Below are 26,421 nucleotides of genomic sequence, written 5' to 3' on the forward strand. Positions count from 1 at the left end.
TCGATGGGAGCGGGGTAGAGACGGTCTTACGCTCTAAAATTGTCCATCAGACATCGATCGTGCGTCATTGTGCGCATTTGCCTTAGTGTGTGATCTTCGTCGCTGCGTTCATTAGATGCTAGTAACTCACTGTCAACCCCCGGGGCGCTCCTCCTTGGATCGAGAGGCAGATGGCAACTAAAGTATCCTTTGATCTTGCTAATAGAGACCGCCCTTATATTCGAAGTTGCCGTTCGCAACCCGAGGCGCGTACCGTCGGGCCGCGAGGCTTCGACGGCTACTATCTGTGCGACCCTTTTTCGAATAACGGGTCGGATCGACGATTCGATACAAGTTCTAACTGAAAATTCTTAATTAAATCGTTGTTAATGATAATGGACTCTTGGTACACGAAGACGCATACATAGGACACCACTTCCAGGCCGCATGGGAACTCCGACTCCGGGTAGTCCACCCAAACACCGCGCCCGCTCTTATTCGCCGGGCATGACGACGCATTGTTGTGAATCATGTTGTTTAGGTTCGATTTAATACCCACTTGCGCATTTATTGGGCTTCGTCGCTCTCCAAGACCTCTTCGGCATTACTGTCTGTTTGAAGCCGGAGACTCGGTTGTACCAGACACGGTAAGTATGTCGCTTAATGCCCTTTTGGGATCAGTGAAGATGTCTGCCTCCAAAAAGTCTCGTGCAATATGTTCCTAAAGCGGCATCAGATCTATTCTTGATCCTTCAAGGCAACTCACTGCTTCCTCTAGCTCTAAAGCTTCGGATTGCGGCATGATTGAGCAGGCGGCAATCAGGTCTTGCCCCTTTAGAGTCATCTCTATCAGCTGATCTGCACGCTCAATGATCTCCTTTGGAACACCGTTCATGGCAGCACAACTGTAGGACGTAAGTGATCAAGATGACGGTGAAGAGATTGTGTGGGTCATGGCTACCAAGTACCGAAACTGGAATTGCTCCGGCCCTCACAGCAACTGAGAAAGATCAATTCAGGCTTGCACAGCCGATCTAGAGAGACTTACTTGTATAGGTACGTGATTTGATCGTCTAGCTCAGAGGTCTGTTCGTCGATCTGCACCTGCATGTGCGCGAGCGCGAGCGATGGGCTTGCTTTAAGCAGCCCGTTCTCAAAGATCTCTATTGAAATTTAGTACTTGGCTTACTTATGACCTCTTCAATATGCAAGATTCACAACGTACCATGAAAATGAGTAGCTGCAATGACTTTCGGCCTATTCCTGCCTAAACCGACGAGGTGGTTGAACACAGCACAAGCTAATCCGGCACCGTCACTTGTGTCCGTCCCTTTCCCGAATTCGTCAATAATTAAAAGGCTCCTCGGTGTAGCTAGACTCAATGCTTGCGAAATCTGTTGAAGGTCAATCATGAAAGTGCTCTGTGCTCGGGATACGGATTCGCGAGTTGTAACGCGGCAAAGTACTTTGTCTGTTAGGCCGATCTTTGCACTTTCCGCTGGAACATAGCTGCCAATGTGAGCCATGTACACTATCAACGCCACCTGCTTCAGGTAAACGCTCTTCCCAGAGTAGTTGGGACCGGTAAGAATCAGCATACTTGGTCCCGACTGGCGAGCGTGTGCGTGATGCTCAGGCGAGCTATCAAACATGCTGTCATCATCCACTGTATCAAAATTGGTAGCCCCAACCAGGCTGGTATTGTTGGGTACAAATGACGAGACACTAAGCTCTTGGAGCATGTGTCGACCACCTTCAATGGAAATGGCGTTGTCGTTCGAGACTCTGGGACGACACAAATTGTACAGTCGAGCCCCTTGTGACAGAGCGAGCACGCAATCCAACTCACCACAAATGTCTGATGCGGCCATAAGTAGTTTCTCGTATTCTAGCACGTACTGTGCGAGTTCGTGACTGATCTCAATTTCCCGGTCTGATATAATGCCGTACAGATCGCCAAAATGTCCATCCATTTCTCGCATTTGGCTGTTCTTGAAGTAGATTTGATCTTCGGTTGAGAACATACGTTCCCAAGGATTGTCAAAGCTACCATCGTATACAGCTTCGCCTGTTGTTGGGTCGAGTGGGACAGTGATGAGGAAACCAATCTGGGGGAAGTAAAGAACATTCAGCGAGCCTTGGAAGTTTGCAGGAAGTTTCTCGGACAAATTACGTGCAATCTGACCGAGTAGATCATCCAGACCCGCAAACGTACGCTTCACGTTATCGAGTTCCTCGTCTACCCCTTCCAATATGACAGTCCGAGATTCCTCAGCAGACTTATCAAAGTCTACTATGTCGTTGATCTTTCTGCCAATCTGTGCCAGGTGGTATCCTTCAAACTTCTCGAGCAGCTTGTCTTTGATGGCCAGCCGTTCACCACCGAGCACATCTTGAAAGGACTCCTTGATTTTGAGCGCATGGAACACAAACCGTCGGATGCTTAGCCAGAGACTGCTCGAAGTACCCTTGCCGTTCTTCCCACTTCTAGCAGAGATCCCCTTCCTTAGGCTAATTAGAGTCGTACGCATGTTTCCAGTGGACTTGAGGCTGGTAACAATCGTATCAAAAGGAGCCGAATTCTCAGGACGTAGGAACGTTTGTATCGTATCATGTCGCTCACGGATTGTATTGAGATTCAAGCAGGGACGTAGGAAGGATTGTCGTAAGAGGTGTTTCCCTTGCGGTGTATGAGCCAGATGGTGGAACAGACCAAAGATTGTTAAACCTTCTTTGGATCCTGACGGTGCCTTACTGGGACCTTGATTATGCGTGTTGGGATGAGACTCATTTTCCATGATTTGGAGCGAGTTAAGAGTGTCAGCGTTGATGAGCCTGCTCATGTTAATGCTGCCAGAGACCTCAGACAAAGTTCTCACATGGTTTCCTTCAGAGTGAACATCTCTAGCGATGAGATGCGGAACATTTCATGCGCTGCTTCATCTCCAGGAAGATAAGCAGCCGCACACCGCCGTTGCAGGTAAGATAGCAGCGCACCGGCACAGCCAACCTATACATAATCAATCATGTGGACATACGAGGGTGTATCAATCAACATACCGTTAACCGACTATCCATATCGACCAAGCCGGCAAGACGGAGGAGCCTGCCTTGGTGACCGGATGCATTCTCTAAGCTTCCTTCGCCCAGTAAATTCATATCTCCCGGTACCACGAAGTTCATTTGCGGCACGACGTCATCTTCAATCCTCAACGTAGCCAGCTTTCCCTTTGCAGCATCGAAAGAGAATTCGCTGGGTGGACGGACTTCCAAAAGAAACGGAAGTGAGAATCGATCCTCTGCGAGATTTTCAAGCGTCTCAATGACAGTATCGTCTATCTTGGTTGACACAAGAACAACTGTCGGGTCAATATAGACTCTTACTGTACTTGATAAGCTTGAGAAGATAGATCTGGGAAGGGATTACGGACGAGCGTCGATGACGGCGAGTCCTCCGAGCTTTATGTCTTCCGTGAAATAGAGCCTCTCCTCCCGCGCTACGTAGTAGCAGCAACCCACGGTGTCTTTTTGCTGTAAATCGATGGCCATGACGACTTCGCTCAGTGTGTCGTCTAGTTCGGGCTCTAGGCGATGGCTCTCATGGGATGAAGCCCTAGGAAGCTGCGATTCACTATCGTCATCATTCCTAGGCATTGGTGTGAAAGCGCGTATCTGGCGCGCAGATCGTGATGTTCTTGAAGCTCCAATTGACGAGCACGACGATGCGTGATGGGAAGGTGCGGAAATCCTTCTGCTGCTGCTTTGACTCGTAGAGCTTGCGCTACCGCCACGTCTGCCTTTGCTGCGAAATGACAGCCTTGATTTGGGCCCAGCTGGCATACCGAAAATATTTGGTAGAGCTGTGAAGGAAGTGGTGGGGAGACTCAACAGGGCTCGCAGAGAAGTGGGATGGATGCCATACTTGAGGAAGGAGCGGCACTTGGGAGGTACGCGTACCTGCTAATCACGGGTCTGACGGCGACGCGCTCAGCAACGTAAGATAGGCACTACAAAGTGTACTCACGGGTATGCAAAAATAGAGCAAAGAGTTAGCTTATCTATCAAGTACGTGTTATGGAGATTGAAACCTCTCCAAATGTTCGGAACATAGTACTCGTACAATCTCATGTACAGCGCTCGCGGGTATTGACTATTTACAGTGAGCGGCGATATTTACACACACGATATTGTACATCATGAACGCAATGGAAGAGGTGCGACCAGCCCACAATAATTTCTCCATCCAATAACATATTACGCCGAGATCTTAATGTCCAATCCACTCTTGTCTTCTTTGATAGTGACCATGGCTGTGTCACCAGATTTTAGTTCACCTCTGATGATCTTGTCGGCCAGCCCGTTGCCGATTTGCTTCGCTATCAGCCTGTTCAGCGGGCGTGCACCGAATCGAGGATCGTAGCCACGATCGCAGAGCCATTGTTTCGCTTCATCCGATACGGCCAAAGCGATGCGTCGCTCGTCGAGACGCTCTTGCAACTCCTTCAATCGGATGTCGACGATATCCCTCAAAGCTTCGCGGGAAAGTCGTCGGAATAGTATGAACTCGTCAATACGGTTTAGGAATTCGGGCGGATACGATGCGGAGACAACGTCCATCACAGAGTTGCGAACATCTGGCGAGATCTCCCCAGAATCACTGGCCTGACTGAGTGCGTCATCGCCAACTATGATATCCGCTCCCAAGTTCGAGGTCATCACGATGATGGTATTCCTGAAATCCACCTTGTGCCCTTGACTGTCGGTCAGGAAACCCTCGTCGAGGACTTGGAGCAGCAGCGTCGAGATATCTCTGTGCGCTTTCTCCCATTCATCGAACAGTAAGACCGCGTAAGGTTTTCGTCTCACAGCTTCCGTGAGTTGCCCTGCGTCTTCGTAGCCAACGTACCCAGCGGGTGAACCGATCAACCGCGAGACTGTATGCTTCTCAGAGAACTCACTCATATCGAAACGAATAACAGCCTGCTGTGTCGAGAAAAGGAATTCAGCCAACCGCTTGCAGACTTCAGTTTTGCCAACTCCAGTAGGTCCAAGCATCATGAAAGATGCGATGGGTCGGTTGTCACCCGATAGTCCAGCTCTCTGCAGTCGGATGGCATTGGCGACGGCGGTGAGAGCTTCATCTTGTCCGCGAACATGTGAACGCAACGCGTCCTCCATGCGGATCAACTTTTCGCTTTCCCCGCGCATCAACTTGGAGACAGGGATACCGGTGGTTCGCGATACAACGGAGGCAATGTCGTCGGCAGTGACCGAGTCGTGTAATAGTGAATCAGGGCTTTTCCCCGTTGTAGTCTCCTCTTCTTTCGGTAGCTGCTGCTCGAGCTCCGGGATCTTCGAATAGCGAAGCTCACTGGCTTTGGCGAAATTCCCTTCCCGTTGTGCCAACTCCAGCTCGAATTTCGCTTTTTCCAACTCCTCCTGGACGTTCTTGATCTTCTGCAGTTCCCCACGTTCTTGTTCCCACTTGTCCATCAGGACATTGACCTCGTCCTGTTTTTTCCTTAGGGTCTCTTCTAGCCGCTCTCGCCGCTCTTTGCTCGCAACATCTGTTTCCTTGCGCAGTGACTCAAGCTCGATTTGGATGGTCATGATTTGGCGATCGAGTTGCTGTATGGGATCTGGCTTGCTTTCCTGCTGCAGCCGCAGAGCGCTTGCAGCTTCGTCGACTAGATCGATAGCTTTATCGGGAAGGAAACGGTCTGTGATATAGCGGTTGCTGTACGTAGCAGCGGCGACAAGAGCGCCATCTGTAATTCTCACACCGTGGTGTGTCTCGTATCGCTCTTTGATGCCTCTTAATATAGAGATCGTATCAGGTACGCTCGGCTCGGAAACAATGATAGGCTGGAATCGACGTGCCAAAGCAACATCCTTCTCGATCTGCCTGTACTCGTTCAAGGTGGTTGCTCCGAAGCACTGCAACTCGCCCCGCGACAAAGCGGGTTTGATGAGGTTGCTCGCATCGATGCTACCTTCGGCCTTGCCCAAACCCAGAAGAGTATGTAACTCATCGATGAACAGGATGACCCCCCCTTTTGCTTCCTCTACTTCCTTCAGGACTTTTTTTAGACGTTCTTCGAAGTCACCTCGAAACTTTGCGCCAGCAATGAGTTGACCGAGGTCAAGCGATATAACACGTTTCTCCTTGATCGACTCTGGAACATCTCCCTGGACTATCCGCTGGGCAAGCGCCTCGGCAATAGCCGTCTTGCCTGTGCCAGCGGCACCGATAAGGACTGGATTGTTCTTTGTCCTTCTCGCTAAGATCTGGATGGCTCTGTGTATCTCGCCGTCTCTTCCAATAACAGGATCTAGCTTTCCGTCCTTCGCTCGTGTGGTCAGATCGACACCGTATTGTTCCAGGGCTGGCTTCTCAGGCTCGCCGCCCAAGTTCATGCGGTGCGTGCCGCCCGGCGGATGCGGTCGTCCGTTGGCATAATGACGAGTCGCAACGATCGGAAGAGAGAAACGATTAAGGTGGAATTGACTTGCGCGTACGAGAGAATTAGAAATGGGTGTGATTCGGGGTGGGAGGCGTCCAGCGCTCGATCGTGGTACGCGCCTTACAATTGTCCGCGCTTTGGTGGTTAGCATCTTGGTGTCAACGATGAAGTCAACGGGTATCAATGGAGATGCGACTGGCTCAAGGAAAGGCCATGGCTATATCTGCATGGAGTGGCGCTATGATTTATGGTCGAATGATGCGACGATTCGAGCGCTTTCTAGGAGCTCCGAGCTCGAGGTGGCAGCTTCGCGTAGAGCTGCCTCGTCTGCTACGGCAGATTGACTACAACTCGACTACTATATCTCAAAATATACTGAGCTCGTATAGGCGCAGGAGGAAGAATGCGCGGCTGGCCGACTATGCAGCTGTACAAAATAATGTCATTCGCAATATGCGGCAGCTCTGACTTGAGCAGGCGGGATAATGTGGCCCGTGCGCCTAGCGGCCGGAGTCACTGCGGAAAAATCTTATGAACCTCCCAATTTAAGCACTCTCCCTCCCTCTCTTCCCCTCCACGTCCACTCCTTCCAGCTTCTCCGACTTCACACCAAACACTCGCAATCATGGGTTTCTCCGATCTTGTCTCCGATGCCGGCCTCACCATCCTTAACAACTGGGTGAAGACTCGCAGCTACATCGTTGGGTAAGTGCCCCGCCATCCCAATTTGTAACACCCTCGCCGTGTATTCCTTTGTTCCCATTCCCGACTTTGTGATGAAACCAATTGGTCCGTGTTAATGAGGCGGCTTAAGACCCCGCTATCTGAATACAAAACCTCGCGCTTGCGCACTTCTGACTGTCATCTTTTTCTGCAGCTTTTGTTAGGCTTGTTGTCGGCGCGAGAGCTAACATTGCCCCAGCTACACCCCGTCGCAGGCCGATGTCAAGGTCTTCCAGCAGCTGAAGACTGTTCCCGCCCCCGAGAAGTACCCCTTCGCATGGCGCTGGTACAACCACATCCTCACCTGGGAGTCTGAGTTCTCTTCGCTCCCCGGCGACCCCACCAAGGACCACACTGCCTACGGCCCTGAGCAAACCGAGCTCCCTGTCAACCCCGCTAAGGCCCCTGAAGCTGCCGCTGAGGAGGACGATGACGAGGTCGACTTGTTCGGCTCCGATGATGAGGTCGATGAGGAGGCCGAGAAGCTCAAGGCCGAGCGTCTGGCCGAGTACAACAAGAAGAAGGCCGGCAAGGTTAAGCCTGCTGCCAAGTCCATCGTCACTATGGACGTGAAGCCATGGGGTAAGCTCCCTCGAAACGATAGTTTCGGACGCATGCTAACTTATTGCAGACGACGAGACCAACCTTGATGAGCTTAAGGCCAACGTTCTCGCCATCGAGAAGGACGGTCTTGTCTGGGGTGCCAGCCAGTTCGTCGCCGTCGGCTTCGGTATCAAGAAGCTGCAGATCAACTTGGTTGTTGAGGACGAGAAGGTCTCTCTAGACGAGCTCCAGCAGCAGATCGAGGAGGACGAGGACCACGTCCAGTCCACCGACATTATTGCCATGCAGAAATTGTAGACGTTGTCTGCAGCCCCTCTTTAGACATTTCTGGATTATAGGATGGCAGATCTTATGAGTTATGACGGTTGGGATGGATACCTAGGCATGGGATGATTATGAGCCCCGTTGGTGGCAACTGAACTGAAATGAAAACATGAAAAGATGGTCCATCCATCTGAACACCACCAAAACTCTGCGCTCAACTTCTGCTTGCGAATGTGAACGTCTTTGGGTGCTATGCACAGCCATATGCAGACATTCTTACTTCCCCTTCTCCCCCGTCCCTGGAAAATACTCACCCGCAAATTCTAGACTAGCGCCTTCAAAAATTGCCCTCTCAACCTCTCTCCATGTCCATCCCCACATGCTCCTCTCCGACACCACCACGTCCACCGTCGCCAGGAAGCTCTCAGAGCAAAAGTTCTTCCGATGGCCTTCAGGAAACGGGCTGCCTAGCCCAAACCAGCCAACCTCTTTCGGTGCCCTTGCACTAACCTCGATCTTGTAGAAAAGGTTGCGAACCGTCAGAGAGATGCTGCGCGAAGCATAGTCAATAACATGCGTCATGAACGGGGATATCAGCCACGAGAGCAAAGGGATGGGTATCGGAACCGCGAGCGCAAACGGAGGAGCAAAGTCAAGATTCAGCTTTGGCGAACGGTATCCCAGGAGGAACGCGTGCATGCCGAGGATCTTGCCGCCTGCGAGGCAGATGCCGCGGGCGGTGTCGGGTTCGCGGGCCTGCACCCAGGTGTGCGCCAGGGGAAGCTGTTTGCCCAGTTCTTCTCTTGGTGGAGTGGTGCGGTGTCCTTCTCGTCCACGTTCTCCGATGGAATCTTGAGGTGGTACTCTGCACGTGAGGAGAGACTGTGGACGTGCCAGTGGAGCGGGAGCGGGAGGTGGACGAGCCAGCCCTCGGGCGTCGAGGTGTTCTGCGAGGGGAACCAGGGTGTCCGGGATGTTGCGGTGGCATTCAGACTCCATTCTGGGGCTGAGAGAGAGTAGGTTGTGTCTCCGTTGGCGGCGACGCGCATGCTGCCGAAATCTGTTCTGAGCTCGAACGCGTTGTTTGGGCCGGTGGTAACGCACTCGATGTGCGAGACCCAGTGCTCCCGCTGGAATATGGGCGTGCCGGACGCGGGATAATAGGTAAACGAGACCATGTGGGGAGGGAGCGTGGTGGCTTTTGGGACGGTGCATATGACGAGTGTGATGTACGAGCCTGATGGTAGGTCGAACTTGGAGTACCAGCCTTCGAAGCAAGATGTTGGGTGGGGAGCAAATTGATCCATGTTGAAAGAAACTTGTGGTAGTTGCCCAGCGAATATTGATGTCGTGTTGATGTTCCAGTATGACGGTGTTTAGAGCAGCTCAGAGTTACATACACATGCGTTCACCAACTCACACTTTTCTTGGTGCCATTTAGACTGGACTAAGTGATGTAAAACTCTATGAAAAATGCTTGAGATAATCCATGGTATGTTCTATCGCGGTAGCTGCCAGCAGATTGCTCACTCAAAGACGTAGTGCAGTCATGACGTAGGTGCAAAGTGTCTTGGCACAATGAAGATAATCCATCGCGAGACATATTTACTCTCTCTTCTACTTCTTGGATGTGGCCCCGCCATTATTTGGCGTACCAGTGACATTTTCCATGCTAGTCCTCACCGTGTTCAAATCGAAATTGTGTCACTGCTTCTCAAATATTACCGAGACAAGACTTACAACTCATCTCGGGTGTTGGCAGTCTTCTCTCCAGCCTTCTCCTGTTCAATCAAGCCCTTCCTAACAATGCTGGTAATGATCTCGTACGCGACTTGAGCGGCAGCCAGACCAGTCGTCTCGGCTGCACTGTCATATGCTGGAGAGACCTCAACGATGTCGGCTCCGATGACATTCATGGTCTCAATACCTCTGAGTATCCGAATGAGTTCCCTAGTAGTCCAGCCTCCTGGCTCCGGAGTGCCCGTGGCCGGAGCCATACCCGGGTCAATCACATCGATATCGATACTGAGATATACCGGTGTCTCTGTCCCTACGCGGTCCAAGATGGATTTGATGATGCCCTTGACACCTATTTCGTCAATGTCGTCCGTGGCGATGCGGATCCAGCCCTGCTGGGAGTCATCGTCGTAGTCTGTAGTGTCATCACCGGAGAGACGTGTTCGTAGTCCAGCGTGAACAGACGAGCCATTGGCAATCAGACCCTCCGTGGCTGCGAGCCAGAACATGCTACCATGGTTGAAGAAAGATTGGGGAGCTTCATCATCGGGATCTATCCATGCTGACGGATATTTCGCCGGATGCCATGTATCCAAATGGGCGTCGAAATGGACCACCGCAACGGGTTGTCCATATGCCTGCTTCAAGGCCCTCAAAGCTGGAAGAGCAATGCTGTGATCTCCTCCCAGCGTGAGAAGCTTCGGTTTATGTAGGTATGTCGACTCGCTAGCTTGCGACTTTTCGGATGATGGCCTGGTGCCCAACTCAACGAAAGCCTCGCTCATCTGCTTCAAGGCCAAGGCATTGTCGAAAGGGGTGACTGGGATGTCCCCACAATCCACGATTTTGGCCCACGATGTGTACGGATTGAGGTTGGCGCGCGGATTGAATCCACGGAAAGATGTTTGGCGGGCAGAGCCTGCGCGGATTGCTCGAGGACCGAATCTGGCGCCTGGTCTGTAGGATACTGCCGTGTCAAAGGGAGCTCCTATGATTCCGATGTCGAATGCAGTTTCGGGGTGTGTCAAGCAACGTGTGTGTGGGAGGTGTGCGTAGGTTGAGACTCCAGAGAATCCCCACTTATATATATTAGCATGTGTAGAAAGCTTTCAAGTGTAATTGTTCACTCACATCAGTACCCCATTTCTCCTGCAGTTTGCTCAAACGCTCTGGCGAGAAGTCTTGCTCTACGTGGTGCGTGGAGTGACCAAGCGCAATAGCATAGAACAAAGCAGCGACAGCTGGTGGAAGCCACATCTTGATTGTACGGAACGGAGGTTGTCAATGAGCTAGGCAGCTACATTGAATTGCCCAAAGGCGCGTTATATAACACCCCACGTCCATAATCGAGCTCCGAGTGCCGACTGAAGCTCAATGCCGATAGCGGGGGAGGGGAAGCTCCAGGCTCGCGTGGACCCATACTTGGAAGCTCTAGCCGGAACACGGCGTCTATGGCGATAAAAGATGCAACAGGAGCGCCACGTTGTGCGAAAGCGACAACGCCGCGAAGAGTAAAGCCTCTGGCCAATGGCATTGTTGCAGAAGCTTTGACGATCCCGTGATTTCGCGTCGCCTTCAATAGACAGGTCGCGTCGCAACGTACCACGTCATCGGCCATTCTGGAACATTTTCTCTACACCGTCGCGCGTGTGCTTCTTCCAATAATCCATAAATCGTGCATTCATCTCTATATCCCACTGCCCACACGCACACATATTCGCCATGCCCGAGGTACGCGACATGTCCAATGTTCACGCATTCTTTACAGCACAGTCCGAGTACGATCGGCCTACGTACTGCCTGTCCTGGGGGAATAGGCTGTGCTCAGACTTTTGCCCTACTTTGCGACCAATAACCTAACTGACGTTTTCCAGATCGCAGAAATCGCACGCATAGTGCACTTCCTCAAGAAGTATGCAGCAGGAAGGGTCATCAACGCTGTCCAGACGCAGGAAGATACAATCGTTTATGGTAAAGTCGGAACCTCAGCCTCCGAATTCCAGAGGGCGATGACCGGCAAGAAGATTGTCGACGCGAAACAGCAGGGCAAATACTTCTGGCTCGAGATGGACTCACCACCTCATCCGCTCATGCACTTTGGCATGTCTGGCTGGATGAAGTTCAGCAATGACGACACTGCGCACTACCGTCCTACGAAGGTTGAAGAGCCAGAGTGGCCGCCGAAATATTGGAAGTTTGCCCTGGAGCTGGAGGGAGAGCCGGATTGCCAGATCGCATTTGTCGACGCCCGCCGATTGGCGAGGATCAGGCTCATCGATGCAAAGGCAGAAGATATGCGCAAGACAAGTCCACTCAAGGAGAATGGGCCTGATCCTGTGATCGACCCGGAGATCTTGACTGTTGAGTGGCTATCGAACAAACTCAGGAGCAAGAAAGTACCCATCAAGGCGCTGCTGTTGGATCAAGCAAACATCAGCGGCATTGGCAATTGGGTTGGCGATGAGATCATGTATCAGGCTAAATTGCATCCGGAGCAGTACAGCAACACTTTCAGCGATGCTCAAGTCGCAGAACTGCACAAAGCCATGATGTATGTCTGCAATACGGCGGTTGATACGCTCGCCGAATCTGACAAGTTCCCCGAGGATTGGCTAATGAAGCACCGGTGGGGAAAAGGCAAAAAGGACGGACAAAAGTTGCCGAACGGAGCAAAGATTACGTTCCTCAAAGTTGGTGGACGGACATCAGCTGTCGTACCCAGTGTGCAAAAGAAGACAGGCCCTGTAATGGGTGATGTTTCAGAGGATATGGACAATGAAGAAAACGATAACGAAGAACCCAAGCCGAAGAGAGCTGCCAAACGAAAGACAAAGGCCAAGAAGGAAAATGAGGATAGCGAGGAGTCGGAAGAGATACTACCGGTGAGCACTAAACGCGGACGAGGGCGCAAGGCTGCAGACCCACAAGTCGGAGACGAGGAGGAAGATACAGTGGAGAAGCTGCCTGTGCATACCAAGCGGGGCAGTGGAAAGGTAGCCGAGGACGTTAAGCAGGAAGATGAGGAGGATGAGGAGGCGCCTCGGGCGAAAAAGCAGAAGATGTCGACGATTGCACCCGGGCGGACCAGGTTGACGGCGAGGTGGAATGTGGCGTAACTCTCAAAGCCACCTCGCTACCAGTAAAAACCCACCTTAGGTACTATTCGGCGGGATAATCAGGATTGCAGACGTCTTTAGATACATATTGCAGACGTACTTAGATACATATTGTAGAGGGACCTTCGCACGACTGGCGTGTGGGTGCCGAGGTAATCACGCCCTGTATAAGAAAAGCCGAATTGTCAACATAAAACTGCATAGCTGTCTATTGCGAATGAACAAGCGTAGGCGTATGTCGGGTCGACTTGACGAGCAACCTAAGTCTGTTCAGTAGACGGCTCCAGGTCCTTTGAATAAAAATTGAACCTGTAGGACCAAGAAGCCATAGTATCCCGAGGTGACGTAGGGATAAAGCTGTAATAGCAGAATGTGCAAGTTCTCCATATTCTCGAAGCATCCCTCTGGAACGTCACCAAGGGCAGGCGCGTCGGTACGAATGCATGTGTGCTTCCAGGTGCCGCATTCGGCACGTGCCGCGGGCGCTAAGCTTGCAGTCGGACGTTGCTGGCCCGCAACCGCAAGTCTGAAATTCGAGCTCCCCCACCACTCCACCGAGAGTGAGCCCCAACCACTCACTGCCCACATTGACCGCTTGCCGGCGCGAAATGCTTTTGTTTGCGTAACCGGCGATCCCAGCTTCCTTTCCATCTCCAATTCGACCGGCGCCAACCCCGACCAGCGTACTTATTTCGAGTCTCGTGTAGCGCACTGTCGCAACTTCCACCGTTGCACTCCGCACACGACCGACGCGACCGCCACAATGCCTCAACCACTGCCCTCGAAAGAGGCCTCGCTGTTCCGACAGCTCGTCAAGAACTACGAGGCAAAGCAGTACAAGAAGGGTATGTTGCATGTGGTCAACAAGACTGTACACTGACGTGCAAAAGGCATCAAAGCTGCAGATGCGATCCTCAAGAAGGTCGCCGACCATGGCGACACACAGGCGATGAAAGCCCTCATCCTAAACTCGCAAGGCCACGGCGACGAGGCATTCGCGCTCGGAAAGCTCGCGTTGAAGAACGACATGAAATCCAACATCTGCTGGCACGTCTACGGCCTGCTCTGGCGGTCGAAGAAAAATTATGAAGAGGCTATCAAAGCATACAAGATGGCCCTGCGACTGGCGCCCGAGTCACAAAACATCCTACGCGACCTTGCCCATCTCCAATGCCAGATTCGCGACTACGACGGCTACATTGAGAGCAGACAGAAGATGTTGAGCGACCGATCACAACTGCGACAGAATTGGACAGGGTTGGCTATAGCATACCATCTTGCCGGAAATTACAAGGAAGCAGAGCACATCCTGACCACATACGAGGGGACACTAAAACAGGCGCCTCCGAAGTCAGACCTCGAGCACTCAGAAGCCTCTCTGTACAAGAACACGATAATAGCAGAATCAGGAGACATCGAACGCGCTTTGGAACATCTGGAAACGATCCTTAAGAATAATCTGGACCGCACGGCCGTACTGGAGCTTAAGGCGAAATACCTGCTGCAACTAGAGAGATATGAGGAAGCCGCCACGGTGTACAGGACGCTTTTGGATCGAAACAGCGAGTATCGAGCATACTTTGAAGGACTTGAGAAGGCCCTCAAATTGGATAGGTCGGACAGCGCGTCTTTGGAGAAATTAACCGAGCTCTACGAGGTATATGCGAGTCAGAACAAGCGAAACGATGCCGCACGTCGGATACCACTGGACTTCTTGAAGGGTAAGATGTTCAAAAACAAGAGGATTCTCTCAACTAACAATCTGTCAGGAGATACCTTCAAGACGGCTGCGGACGAGTACCTCAGGCAAAAACTGACGAAGGGCGTCCCCTCTACCCACGCAAACGTCAAAGCGTTATATGTGGACTCCGCGAAGAAGGCAGTCATCGAGGAACTTGTACTTGGGTACGCCTCAGAAGAGAAGAAGCAGAACGGCTCAGCCAATGGCACGACAAACGGAGCCGCTTCAGACGTCTTCGACAAGTCTGTGCTACTTTTCCTAGCTAAGCACTACGATTATGCGCTCAGTCGCGATCTCGACAAGGCAATGGAGTATGTAGACCGCTTGATCGAGCTGGAGCCTAAGAACGTGGACTATAACCAGCTGAAAGCCAGGATTTGGAAGCACAAGGGCGACACACAAAAAGCAGCCGACCTCATCAACTTCGCGCGGGAATGCGACTTGAAGGATCGTTACATTAACACCAAGTGCGCCAAGTACCAGCTAAGGAATGACGAGAACGAGAAGGCACTTGAGACTATGAGCAAGTTCACGCGCAACGAAACCGTCGGGGGGCCGTTGGGAGATCTACATGACATGCAATGCATGTGGTACCTATTGGAGGACGGCGAATCATACTTGCGACAGAACAAGCTCGGTCTTGCGCTCAAGCGTTTCACCGCTATCGCGGATATCTTCGAGGTCTGGCACGAGGACCAGTTCGATTTCCACAGCTTCTCGCTGCGAAAAGGACAGATCCGGGCTTACATCGACATGATCAGATGGGAGGACCATCTTCGAAACCACCCCTTCTTCACACAAGCTGCGCTGTCTGCCATAGAGCTATACATCAAGCTCAATGACAACCCGGATCTAGCCAACAATGGCAAGCCGGACCTAGCTAACCTCGATCCTTCAGAGCGAAAGAAGGCATTGAAAAAGATACAGAAGGAGGAGGAAAAGAAGAAGAAGGCAGAGGCGGACAGGAAACAGGCCGCCCAAGCCAAGGCGACTGCGAAGGGCGACGATGGCGAGGTTAAGAAAGAGGATACAGACCCCAACGGCGAGACGCTCCTTCAGACTAAGGAGCCTCTGGAAGTGGCACTACGGTTCCTCAAACCAATGCTTGAGCTCAGTCCCCGCAATGTTGACGCACAGAACATAGGTTTCAAGGTGTACCTCAGGAGAAGTATGTCGACCATCATCTCCCGACCTCTGGAAATTCGACTGACAATATCCACAGACAAGCTTTTGCTTGCTCTAAAGTGTCTGCGCGCTGCTCAGGAGCTCGACCCTGAGAACGCTGGAGCGAAGGAGAATGCCGCCGCTCTCCGTGAACATCGTGAGTAACAGTCATTGGTTTGACCTCAAGGATCGCTACTGACGGTAATAGTCAACAACCTGAAGGAGCCGTTACCTGGCCCCGTTGCCGAAGCCATCAAGAAAGATTTCCCGACGGCTTGAGGCTCTTGAGAAAAGCAACGCGAAAGCCTTACACTCTTCTCAGCGAACAGCGGGGAGATGGCCTCGTGCTACAATGCTCCAAAGGTGAAGGCATCCGGACTTTAGCGTCTCATTTGGACTGTGGGGGGAACAGTGATCTTTTCAGCGTCTCATGTGTAGATGACTGCTACCTTTTGGTTTGTAGAGTATGCGACTTAGCGTCGCCATTTACATTGGGGAGTCATATAGCATTGCATATTGGGCGTGACCGCTGATCTCGCGAGGAAAAGTTCGGGCACGTCTCAAATACATCAAACCTTGATTATCATAGCCATTGTGTGTATGTTGTGTTTACTGAAGCATGCCACACGTCTTGTTATTGCACGCCCGGCGTACGAAAAGCTTCGGGTATGTGAGAAATAAGCTGATACGTCGTCATGATTGAGAGGGACCGAGAAAAAAATTGAGTTTGTCCTCATGGGCTTCAATTCTGTTCCCAGACGCCCCGCCAGTGTCAACTGCGCATCGATACACGCCTCCGGCCGCACATACCCGCCGCTGGGCTCGAGATACCCCACACCATCACCCCGGAGAGGCGTGAACTGTGGGAATCGCTCTCCAAATTCTCTCTCATTCAGGACCTCGTGCGGAATCTCATACTCCTTCGCTATCTCAATCGTGCTCTGCGTGAAGTCGCTCTCGCCCGGGTCATCCGTAGACGTCATGACGAGCACGCCGCACTACTCGAATAGCGAGACGTAGGCGGGGCCTTCGCCAACGAAGAGGCGCGTGATGCTGGATGCGCCGTGGCTGGAGCTTTGGACTTGGGAGGAGAGAAGCGGTCGATGCCGCAGGCGCGGACGCCGCGATTGGAGAGTTGGTAGTGGGTGGAGGCACCCATGGCGCCAAGGCCGATGATGGCGACGCCGTAGTGTGGTTCCATGGGTTGGGATGATGTATCTGGGTGTTAAGAAGGGATGCTTGGAGCTTCATGGGAGAGCGAACGTGGCACTGAACTCTGTTCCTCAGCCTTGCTGCCCCGCATCCTTGATCAGCATGACTTGGGAACCAGACATGCAAAAGCCTGATCCTACAGTCACAACGTCTTTGGCAGATGCTAAACCATAGCTTGTGAGATATTCTGGGATTGATTCAGAAGCAAGTCTAAACATAAGAAAAAACCCTCAGCCTCGCTCAAGGCCCCCCTATCTCTTTCCCCAAATAGGATTCGGCTGATACTGCAACTCCATCTCCCCAAGTAACCCCTCAGTCTCATCATCCACCTTACTGGGCGGCGTCCTAATCTCGCCCCTAACCACCTCCAACATACTAATCAGCGGCAGCATCAGCAGCAACAGCGGCAGCAGCTGCCCGTAGCTCCAGTCCTTCTCGCTACTCCCCACAAGGTTCACGCCATCCGGCGCGCTCCCAAACGCCTGGCTGACCATGATAACGCGCACGGTGGCGCCGACGCCCATGGCGGTGCATATGGCGAGGCCCGCGACCTGCACGGATTTGAGCCACGTCGGGTTCGTCCGGGTGTGCAGATACAGCGTGGAAAATACGAAAACGACGACCTGGCCCGCGATGACAGCAATCGTGCCGACAATACTGAGTGCGGCGTTGGACGAGGTCCCGCGACCTTCCACCTCCCAGACGCAGGCGATGGGGAGCCGCGGCTGCATGTCCTTCATGACGGTCTGCAGGATGAAGATCCCGCTGAGCACGCCCAGCAGCATGTTGACCAGCATGAAAAACTGGCGCATCCAGCGCAGCACCCAGTCGCGGCGGAAGTCGTTCACGAGGGCGAGCAGGGTCGCGAGGTTTGTGGCCGTGGAGAGCAGGGAGAGCAGCCAGACTATGAAGAAGTGGTAGGGCACCATGGACTCCATCTTTGCGAGGGCGATGCTTTGGATGCCGATGCCCGTGATGATTTGCTGATCGCTGAAGGAGAGGAGGAGTTTCCTGCATAGTGGCGCGGACGTGGATTTTCGCAGGCCGAGCAGGATGATGGCCGCGCTGAGGAAGAGCGAGAGGAAGTTGGTGATGATGAAGGAGAGGAGGGTGCCTGCGCCCGCGACGCCAGCGTCAGTCGGGGTCGTCGCGGGCACGACGGAGCAACTTGTTGTGCTGTTGCTCGCCATGGTGGTCGTTTGAATTCGAGTGAGACGCGGATTTGGCCGCTGTGAAAGTGTATCCTGGGTTTCCGCAAGGTTCTCCCACTACCGTAGTATGCCCCCCAAAGCAAGCTCTCCCTGTTGATCGCAGACGATATATCTCTTAAATCTCAGCGAACGCGCTAAATCGCAGCAGGAAAGAGTGTGTGTCGGGTAAGTCGAACTGGCAAGCCCAAAGCAAGTGTAAAAGTGAAAATGAAAGTGAAAGTCAGGCCTTGACTAGGAAACACACTCCAGCGCACAGCCTCAGCAACGACATCATCGCTGTCCAGGGTGTCACCTCCCTGACCTAAATTAAGGAAGAGATTGGCGAGCAGCAGACAAGGGGTACAAAGGTGTCAAAGCGCTGGCTGAGGAACGTCGGCCAATTGTCGATCTTTGTCCTGTTTGTTCTGTGGCGCGGCGCCTAACCTGCGACGCGCGACGAGCGGCAGAACACGGTGCTCCACTCAGACATCAAGAGGGGTCGAAGAAAGATGATTGTAATTAAATACCGCGCGCGTAACCGGAGGAGCATTTATGAACGGTTCGGAGGGATGTAGATGTAGTGGTCAAACGTAGCAGCGCAGGAGGGAAGAGTAGGATAGCACGCAGTCAACATTGCCTGATTCTTGGACAGGATCCCATGTGTATTTGACGCATCTCAGTCTCAACTACAATATGTGACATGCGTTACCCATTGCCATCAAGCGAGTGACATTCCGCGGCATGAGATTTCCTCTACAAGTATCGAATTGGTTTATGTAGCAAAATATGATAGTAACTCCATTGACAGGAAGGCTAATCTACCTTAAGTTGAAGGCCTCCCAATGCGCCGTACCACCATGCAAATATTCTTCCAAGGTATACAACGCCATTGAAATGCTCAAATGCAGGAAGAAAGCGCCAGCAGGTTGCACGCCAAAGCAAAGCCGTGGTAGAAGCCTCAGACTCCAGCGATTCTAGAAAATATTACATCCCTCGTCATGGAACCCAGTATCGTGAAGAGTAGCCTAAGCCAATGCTCGTCTTTTTCACGTTTAGCGGGAATGACAATCACAATCTGCGGATGCCCGTTCTTGGACCGAAGTCACCGCGATTGTACTTCTTCAAGTCATATCCCGCCTTTTTGAACTTCTTGATCTCCCACCTGTGCTTCTTCTCAAATTCATCAGAGGCCAGTCTCTTCCGCATGTTCGGTTTAGACTCGCCGTTCTCAATGGTGCCCGTCTCATGCATGATCTCAGACTCCTCCCACGTCCATGAAAACTCTCTCAGGAGAGGGTGTCTCTGATTGTTCGGCTGGATCACGGAGAAGGGGTTCTTGCCGGCAAACTTGAGGAGTTCGGGAGTGTCTGCCACCTCGGGGGCGGACTTTGGCTCGGCAGGAAGGCGGAGGCTGAAAGACTGCTGAGCGATACGTTTCCAGGGATCTTGAATGAACGGGTCTGAATCATCATTCTCCTTATCCTCTAACAAGCTGGAGTCGTCAATCTGCGGAAAGCTACGCGTGACCCTGGACTTCTCGGGCGAATCAAGTTGCATGCCATTGTTCAGGCCTTGGATGCCAAAGACGTTGCTGCGTCCAACACGAGGTGTCTCAAGCGATTTGGTAGGCCCTGGTATCCAATCGTCCTCCGGATCGCTGTCTGGCTTTGAATTTGTATCCCCTTGTCGCAGATTTTCCTCGTCTTCGTTACTAGATGGGCGGGCTTTCGTTGCCGTGGGCGTCGTCTTGGCCTTGCCTAAACCATTGAGCTTAGCCTCCGTTGCTTTGGACTCTACCACGACCTCTTTCTCGTCGCCTCTGCTCTGAGCTTCTTTGACTTGGTCGACGATGTTGCTAGGAATGGCAGCGTGTATCTCCGTCATGAGCTTTGCTCTACGGCAGAAGCTGTCCCAGTCCTCGCTTGCCAGCTTCCCCGCAGCCTCATTGAGCGCACTCGCCGGATTCGGTTGTATGAGCAAGCATGATATGGTGACTAGGACATCGCGTAGCTTGAGGGTGCTGCTCCAGTCGCGCTTCAGCGTCTCCACGCACACTGCGCCTGTTGCCTCGTCGATGTTCGGATGCCATAAGCGCGTGCGGAAAGTGGCTGTAGGAGGTGCTGTAGGGTATGTAGGGGGAATATCGAGATGCAACCGCCAGACGCCGTGCGCATAGGGAGTGCCGACGGGGCCTGCGAGCAGAATATCGAGGGAAGTAAGGTCTGAGGGGAGCTCTCCTGCTAGGGAGGGCGGGAAGAGATAGTTGGGCGGCAGACCGGCAGTGTGCAGCGAGCCATGGTCAGCGGCGAGACGGCGCAGCGATTTCGAGTTCTGCGAGGTGCAGTGTAAGCTATGATGCGTTGTGCAGGAGGCGGCCACCGCGGAGCGTTGTTTACCATGTTATCAGATGCAATGCAAAGGGTTGAGAGCGCTATTAAATTAGGAAGAAGGTTGCGGCAACGAGGCAAAGCATGAGGCGGAACAACCCGTCAACAAGCAACGGCTGGGGAAGAACCTTGGAGGGCGCACCGCCGAGGACAAAGCTCACGAAGTGGGTGTCCGCGCCCAAGGCGGCGGGAAGGCGCGTTGCACGCGCCCCGCAACTAGCGCGCTTCGTTCGCGCTTGGTTCAATCGGCACTGCACCTCAACGCAACTGTGTAGATGCCACGCGAGTAGCATTACTATGTCATACATCTTGCCAGGCTATAGCCGTGTCGCTAAGCGTATCGATGCCGTGCATGATTCCCCCAGATGCTCAAGGCCTCCAAATCATAAGAAACGCCAGGCTAAATCACCAAATACTCTTACAGGATATCCATCTCATCAGCCGGGTCCATGAAAGCAAAATGCCCATGCTCGATGGCCGCCACACGATCGAGCTCTGCCTGATACTCCTTCCTCAGCGTATCCAGCGTCACGATATGCCGCTTGAGCAGTTTTTTCGCCGTGCCGATTGGCCCGTGCAAGAACTGGGGTATTCCTTCATCAATGCGCTGATCTGCGAGGATATACGCATCCTCGGGGCTCACTGACGACAGTGCGTTGATAATCATCAGATAGCACTGTATCAGAGACTCGTCGGCCGGATCGTGCACTTGGGACGATGTAGTTTTGAGACGCTGTAGCCGCTCGTAAAGAATCGTTGCTGCGCCCCGGAAGTTGCTGCGAGAGATCCGGAAAGCATAGAGAATCTGATGGTAAGGTGGTCCTGATCCGATGTTTAGCGTCTTCTGACATAGATCCGAAAGAATCGTGTCCATCTCCTCCACCAGGCCGACAAGAGGGAACTTGAGAAGCGCTGCCGTCTGTGCTTGCGCAACCATGGACGTGACAAGGCTTTTGAGCGAGGAGTGCTTCCTAGACACAGTTTAGTAAAAGCAGGCGGACGGAGGACAGTTATACTTACAACGCGATATCGGTGTGCCTGATCATCGCAGTGTATGCTTCTTCAAATCGTGATGTTTGTATGGAAGCTGTGAAAAGCCGCTGCAGAAGTTCGGTCCTCAGATTCTCATCTTCGAACCCCATCATCGAGTTCAGACCTAGTCGAGCATAATCGGCCGCAAAAGAGTACACCTTCGCCTTCTCAAACAAGCCTAGCACATGATTGTAGTATTTCGGCAGGCCGTCGGAGAACAAGTCCTGCTCCGTTTCTGGAACCAGTCGTGCCGTGTCCGCCATATCCACGGAAAATCCAATTCCAAGGGCTGGCAAAGTTAGCAATGGAAAACCCCCCAATGTAATTTGGGACACTTACCGAGATTGTAGGCTGGCTTTTGAAAGCATAGGGATGCCAATTGGTTCTCTCCGAGTGCGATATGCATCCGACCTTTCAAATAGCTGGCCCAGCTGCTCTCGGGTAAGAATTTGGAGAAATCTTTTGCAAGCTCGTATTCTTTCTGGAACAGGAGTTTGCCCATCATATCCTCCACGATCGAATCAAATGTCTGGTCCTGCGGCGCAAAAATGGATGCGAGCCAGGCCTGGCTCCAATAGGTGAGATACTCCGTCTTGAGACTACTTGATACCGGAATCGAGGTTGCACCATAGCCATACATGCCTTCAAGGGCAGTTTGAGTGATGGGAAACCTTGACGATGTTTTCGAGACATCATCAAACTCTTTCATCCAGCGTGTCGAGCTTCGACCCGTGGGTGTTTGATGCGACCAGACAGTTGTCGCGATCCAATCCAATACAATCCAATCCTTGAACTCGTTCATGAGGTCGAAAAAGACTGCCGACGCGTCGAAATCATCTGATATGTCCTCCTCGAACTGCATGAACAGGATCAAGACGAGTAGATCCAGCAAAGTCTCGTAGTTGAAGGCCAGAGTCTCTGATGCTATCCTGAGCAAGGCCTTGAGCCCGTATCGAGCAGACTGCGTTGACCTAGGTTGTCCACCTTTCTTCTCGAATTTAAGGGTCCGCAGAGCGCTCTGGAAAACTTCAGTGCTCAAGCGATTGACACCATCGCCAAGATCTTCAATGAGAGAGGCTAGGTCATCATCGCTCATTGTCGTCGAGAGGTCGCAGTCAGCTTCCATCTGTTCCATTCGGTCAATTACAGTGATCGAGCGACTTTGTAGTAGGTCTGCGTGGAGATAGCGCTTCAAGTCGTGCTGGAACGATGAAGGTAGTCGTCGTCGGAATGAAGCAGCTGCGCTCAGTAACCGACGTACTTCTGGAGACTGTGCATCCGGCTTTTGAAGTGCTTTGCGTAGAGGTCCGCTCGGTAAATGTCTGTTCGTTAAGACATCTGCGTTACTCAAAATAGCCTCCGGCTCGCTACACTTGCGGACAGCAGACAAGTAGTCGCTCAAAACCACCCAAGGCTGATCGGACACAGGGTCGTATGCCAAAGAGAGGGATTCTCCTCTCCGTTTGTGCAAGTCCTTGACCAACCCGTAATATGCTTCCCATTGTTCGGCAATTGACCGTTCGTAATCAACCGGTGTGTCTTCCGAAGTATGTCTCCGTGCTGCTTTCGCAATTGTCACGCATAATCGATCTTTCAAAGACCCTTTCGCCCTAGTCGAAGAGCGATCGCCTTCAATCCCTTTCTGCAATATGAAGAGTGCAGTCTCGAGTGTAGCAATTGTGAACCGTTCGGGAAGAAAGAGGAACTTTAGCCAGCTTTCTGTGATGCCCAATTCAAAAAGCTCCGAAGCATCCCATTCTTGTTCCGCAGGGTTGGTTGGCTCTTTCCTCAGTCCTTCGATGGTAAGTGGACCGGAATCCACAGAAGTCCAGTCGTTCTTCCAGACGCGTGATAGTCGCTCGACGTCGTCAGAAGGATCGAAGGCAATCTGAAAGACTCTGCTGCTTGGGCCTGACCGCGCGCGAAGCCATAGCTGGGATCCCTTCCAAGCTGAGGCCGATGGGACAATATAAAATTCTTCCAATGTCCACACGGTCGCATTCATAAGATCGTCTATGGGAGGGACGAAGCTAAAGTCGGGCTGAATATCGGCAAAGGCTCCGGGGTCCGCCAGGTCATCCGACCTGACACCATAGAATTTGAACTCGTGTTGGATTGGGGAGTAAATGACCACGAAGTACGAGATATGCGCAACACCGAGAGCCTCTACTATTTGCATCAACTTGGGTTGCGATGGTCCAAGAAGGTGTGATTGATTTCGGTCCTGCGCGCCGTCTGCAACATCTAGTAAGTCTTGCTGCCTTGTCAGTTTGCCAGACTGCAGATTGAATATCCGAAGAGTATGGTCCAAGCACACGGATATTATATGGGTCCCGTCAGGTGAAAGTGACATGTTTGCCGCAGTAGATGCTGCCAGATCTGTGTTTCCAAAGCGGACCGTCTGTTGCCCTCCCCAAGGCAATACGCCGCGCAACGTAAGCGACCAATTGCTGTGCTGGAAAGTGGCTTCCGTCCATAGTATGTCGTCTTTGTTATCCCGTAAGAGACGTAGTATGCTTCCGTTGTCCAGCGACACCAACAGTTGATCGGTACTGACTGCGACAAGGCGGTATGGGATGTTTGCATGGAGTAAGGCAGGCGTGCTCCGTTTGCACCAATGCTCAACATCCACCTCCGATGCCACCTCTTTACTGAAGAACGAGCAGGGTATGGCTATCGTGTACAGCTCATTGGTGTTCGTGATCGCGAAGACGGTAATGGAGTTCTGGTCGTTGTCCGGTTCGGCGAATGCGACGCAGAAAGGGCGAATGGGAGCGCTGAAGTGCAGAAGGAGAGTTAGGTTCGCTTCATGCGTGCTGCGCTCATCGTGTTCTAGGTCCACCGCCTGGATCTCGAGTGTCTTTCTCTCATCTAGCACGCGCCAGAGAAAGCTGCGCGGGTATGTGTTACGCCGTCGGAAATATACTGAACCATCGGTAGCCAAATGTCTCTTGGTGAATGCGTCATCGTCAATCCCAATGTCCTGCTCGTCGTATACGGTGCGCTTTGGCCGGGTCGAGAAGCCGATCGCGTTTGCGCTTTTCGCGGGGAGCGTAATCGAGATAGTCGATCCAGGGAACGCGGGCTCAATGTTCAGTCGCGCCTCCTTGTAGAGGCAGGTGCCTGCGTTCCTCACCATCGCGATCCCATGCGATGGATTTGTGGTGCTCTGTCGGTGCTTGTCGAGGAGTGCGCGGGTAGTGGAAGTTACGCTCGAGGTTCGGTCGCGCATATCCAAACAAAATCGGAGCTTCGTAGCGCACCTGAGAGCTTGGGCCATCGCTGCGCGCACGAGCCATTGCAATCCATGATCCACAATCACTTCACCGCGTTCTCTATCGCGTTCACTCTTCAGATGGTATGGGGACGTCCCTTTGGCAATGATTTGGCAAAGATCTTGACTTGCTTCAAAAATCATATACTCGCTAGGATACCTGCGCATGGGCATATCAACGTAACATTACAATCAAACAACAAACGCCCTGCCAGAAAGCCAACTAACCAACTGTGCCGCCGTCTACGCCACCCATGCATTACGACAGAGATCGCCCTTTCGCTTTACAACTCCCTGTGTCCAGATATGTGACTAGTGGTTCTCGAGGTCCTTCTCCTTGGGGTCCCCAATGCCATCCTCGTTGATGGCAAACAGACAGTCGCTCTCGGGGAGACAGGGACTATCATATATCTTGCACACTCGCGTCTCTCCTCGACCTTTCCTCAAGCTCAGACGTGTCGTACTTGCGTGAGCGATAATGTTGCCGCCAATAGGCTTCTTCGGGTCCGGATTGAACATTGCACTTGGTCCTCCGTCCACTTGGGCGACGACCTGATTCGTGATGACGACCGCGATACCAAACTCGTCGGCAAGCCGTTGCAGTGTGCGCATGAACTTTGCCAAGTGTGTCTGACGACTTGAAAGCTCTCCACGACCAGAGAAATCCGTTCGGTACAGCGAAGTGGCGGAATCGACAACAAGCAATGAGAAACGCGTCTCGGTCATCATCTGCGCAGCCTGGTTGAGAAGTTCCAACTGGTGGTCGGAGTTATAGGCGCGGGCATACGCGACGTTGTCGAGTACTTCCTCTCCGGAAAGGCCGTACCTGTTAGCGACTGCGAGTAGACGAACTGGCCGGAACGTGCCCTCAGTGTCAATGTACAGGCACTTCCCCTCGCCACCACCCATGTCAAACGGCAGCTGGCAAGTCACCGCGAGCGTGTGACATATCTGACTCTTTCCCGTCCTGAATTCGCCGAAAAGCTCAGTTATAGACCCGGTTTCGATACCTCCCGCAAGCAAGGTATCAAGCTGTTTCGACCCAGTCGTTATCGAGATGAGGTCACTTCGGCGCTGGTGCATCTCTGTGGCGGTGGTGAAGCCCATCGGTACTAGCTTGCAGGCTTCTTGCAGAAGCTTGGCTGCCTTTTGTTCTGATATGCCTTTTATCTGCTCGAGATTGCGCTTTGGTCTAATGCTCGAATTAGTTACAGGGCTTCGGTGCGGGGTATATTCTCGTACGTATATGCAATTGCCTCTACAGTGTTGTACCCTCCCTCCATGACCAGTTTGATGTCTCGCGCGGTCAGCCCATTGACGCCCTACGAATGAATCAGTTTTGTGCTTGCCGCCGTGTTGGTATGTCGATACGTACCTCGAGCGCGGAGACTGGTGTGGGCGCGCCGGGCGCACCCATTGTACCATCCTCATATTGTTCTTCTTCGTTGCTCATTGTTGTGGCGCGTGTGGAGAAAACGTTGGGAGTAGTGAGAGGTTTGCTGGGAGATCGTGAGGAGAGGAAGCATGGAAGAGTGGCAAACTAACGCGTTGGATTGTCAACGCGGCGTTAGCGT

General features: G+C 52.5%; 11 protein-coding genes across 11 annotated transcripts; 3 read left to right on the top strand and 8 right to left on the bottom strand.

The window, feature by feature from the left end:
• Window positions 1-583: 583 nt before the first annotated feature.
• CC84DRAFT_1255161 (uncharacterized protein) lies at window positions 584-3,633 on the bottom strand (the record flags this gene model as incomplete). Its single annotated transcript, XM_018184511.1, has 7 exons — window positions 584-700; window positions 746-884; window positions 1,028-1,142; window positions 1,205-2,814; window positions 2,859-2,989; window positions 3,040-3,362; window positions 3,411-3,633. 7 exons carry the CDS (start codon window positions 3,631-3,633, stop codon window positions 584-586), a joined length of 2,658 nt encoding a protein of 885 aa, XP_018043395.1.
• Window positions 3,634-4,233: 600 nt separating this feature from the next.
• On the bottom strand, window positions 4,234-6,396 carry CC84DRAFT_1212492 (P-loop containing nucleoside triphosphate hydrolase protein; the record flags this gene model as incomplete). Its single annotated transcript, XM_018182458.1, has 1 exon — window positions 4,234-6,396. The coding sequence occupies one exon, from the start codon at window positions 6,394-6,396 to the stop codon at window positions 4,234-4,236; it is 2,163 nt and encodes a 720-aa protein (XP_018043396.1).
• Window positions 6,397-7,007: 611 nt separating this feature from the next.
• On the top strand, window positions 7,008-8,027 carry CC84DRAFT_1136283 (uncharacterized protein; the record flags this gene model as incomplete). Its single annotated transcript, XM_018176092.1, has 3 exons — window positions 7,008-7,148; window positions 7,366-7,748; window positions 7,798-8,027. Exons 1-3 carry the CDS (start codon window positions 7,069-7,071, stop codon window positions 8,025-8,027), a joined length of 693 nt encoding a protein of 230 aa, XP_018043397.1. The 5' UTR covers window positions 7,008-7,068.
• Window positions 8,028-8,270: 243 nt separating this feature from the next.
• Window positions 8,271-9,301, bottom strand: CC84DRAFT_1193016 (uncharacterized protein; the record flags this gene model as incomplete). Its single annotated transcript, XM_018181267.1, has 2 exons — window positions 8,271-8,777; window positions 8,831-9,301. The coding sequence occupies 2 exons, from the start codon at window positions 9,299-9,301 to the stop codon at window positions 8,271-8,273; spliced, it is 978 nt and encodes a 325-aa protein (XP_018043398.1).
• A 151-nt stretch (window positions 9,302-9,452) lies between these two features.
• Window positions 9,453-11,214, bottom strand: CC84DRAFT_1110027 (Arginase/deacetylase). The gene is made up of 2 exons (XM_018175239.1): window positions 10,863-11,214; window positions 9,453-10,810 (listed from the first exon to the last, which is right to left on the bottom strand). The coding sequence occupies exons 1-2, from the start codon at window positions 10,986-10,988 to the stop codon at window positions 9,731-9,733; spliced, it is 1,206 nt and encodes a 401-aa protein (XP_018043399.1). The 5' UTR covers window positions 10,989-11,214; the 3' UTR covers window positions 9,453-9,730.
• A 388-nt stretch (window positions 11,215-11,602) lies between these two features.
• On the top strand, window positions 11,603-12,643 carry CC84DRAFT_1048131 (putative Formamidopyrimidine-DNA glycosylase; the record flags this gene model as incomplete). Its single annotated transcript, XM_018173436.1, has 1 exon — window positions 11,603-12,643. A coding segment is annotated over one exon (1,041 nt), but the record flags the coding sequence as incomplete, so codon positions are not given.
• Window positions 12,644-13,610: 967 nt separating this feature from the next.
• Window positions 13,611-15,917, top strand: CC84DRAFT_1078255 (NMDA receptor-regulated protein 1; the record flags this gene model as incomplete). Its single annotated transcript, XM_018173792.1, has 4 exons — window positions 13,611-13,692; window positions 13,738-14,568; window positions 14,617-15,756; window positions 15,811-15,917. The coding sequence occupies 4 exons, from the start codon at window positions 13,611-13,613 to the stop codon at window positions 15,915-15,917; spliced, it is 2,160 nt and encodes a 719-aa protein (XP_018043401.1).
• Window positions 15,918-16,336: 419 nt separating this feature from the next.
• CC84DRAFT_1160277 (uncharacterized protein) lies at window positions 16,337-16,985 on the bottom strand. The gene has a single exon (XM_018177462.1). The coding sequence runs from the start codon at window positions 16,951-16,953 to the stop codon at window positions 16,732-16,734; it is 222 nt and encodes a 73-aa protein (XP_018043402.1). The 5' UTR covers window positions 16,954-16,985; the 3' UTR covers window positions 16,337-16,731.
• A 230-nt stretch (window positions 16,986-17,215) lies between these two features.
• Window positions 17,216-18,154, bottom strand: CC84DRAFT_1183520 (uncharacterized protein; the record flags this gene model as incomplete). The annotated part of the gene is made up of 1 exon (XM_018180692.1): window positions 17,216-18,154. One exon carries the CDS (start codon window positions 18,152-18,154, stop codon window positions 17,216-17,218), a length of 939 nt encoding a protein of 312 aa, XP_018043403.1.
• Window positions 18,155-19,222: 1,068 nt separating this feature from the next.
• CC84DRAFT_1183521 (UBC-like protein) lies at window positions 19,223-20,553 on the bottom strand (the record flags this gene model as incomplete). Its single annotated transcript, XM_018180693.1, has 2 exons — window positions 19,223-20,485; window positions 20,551-20,553. 2 exons carry the CDS (start codon window positions 20,551-20,553, stop codon window positions 19,223-19,225), a joined length of 1,266 nt encoding a protein of 421 aa, XP_018043404.1.
• A 279-nt stretch (window positions 20,554-20,832) lies between these two features.
• CC84DRAFT_1193020 (uncharacterized protein) lies at window positions 20,833-24,787 on the bottom strand. The gene is made up of 3 exons (XM_018181268.1): window positions 21,913-24,787; window positions 21,562-21,862; window positions 20,833-21,512 (listed from the first exon to the last, which is right to left on the bottom strand). Exons 1-3 carry the CDS (start codon window positions 24,710-24,712, stop codon window positions 20,960-20,962), a joined length of 3,654 nt encoding a protein of 1,217 aa, XP_018043405.1. The 5' UTR covers window positions 24,713-24,787; the 3' UTR covers window positions 20,833-20,959.
• Between the last annotated feature and the right edge of the window lie 1,634 nt (window positions 24,788-26,421).

This window comes from Paraphaeosphaeria sporulosa (genome assembly GCF_001642045.1).
Source record: "Paraphaeosphaeria sporulosa strain AP3s5-JAC2a unplaced genomic scaffold CC84scaffold_1, whole genome shotgun sequence".
NCBI classification, from domain to species: Eukaryota; Fungi; Ascomycota; class Dothideomycetes; order Pleosporales; family Didymosphaeriaceae; genus Paraphaeosphaeria; species Paraphaeosphaeria sporulosa.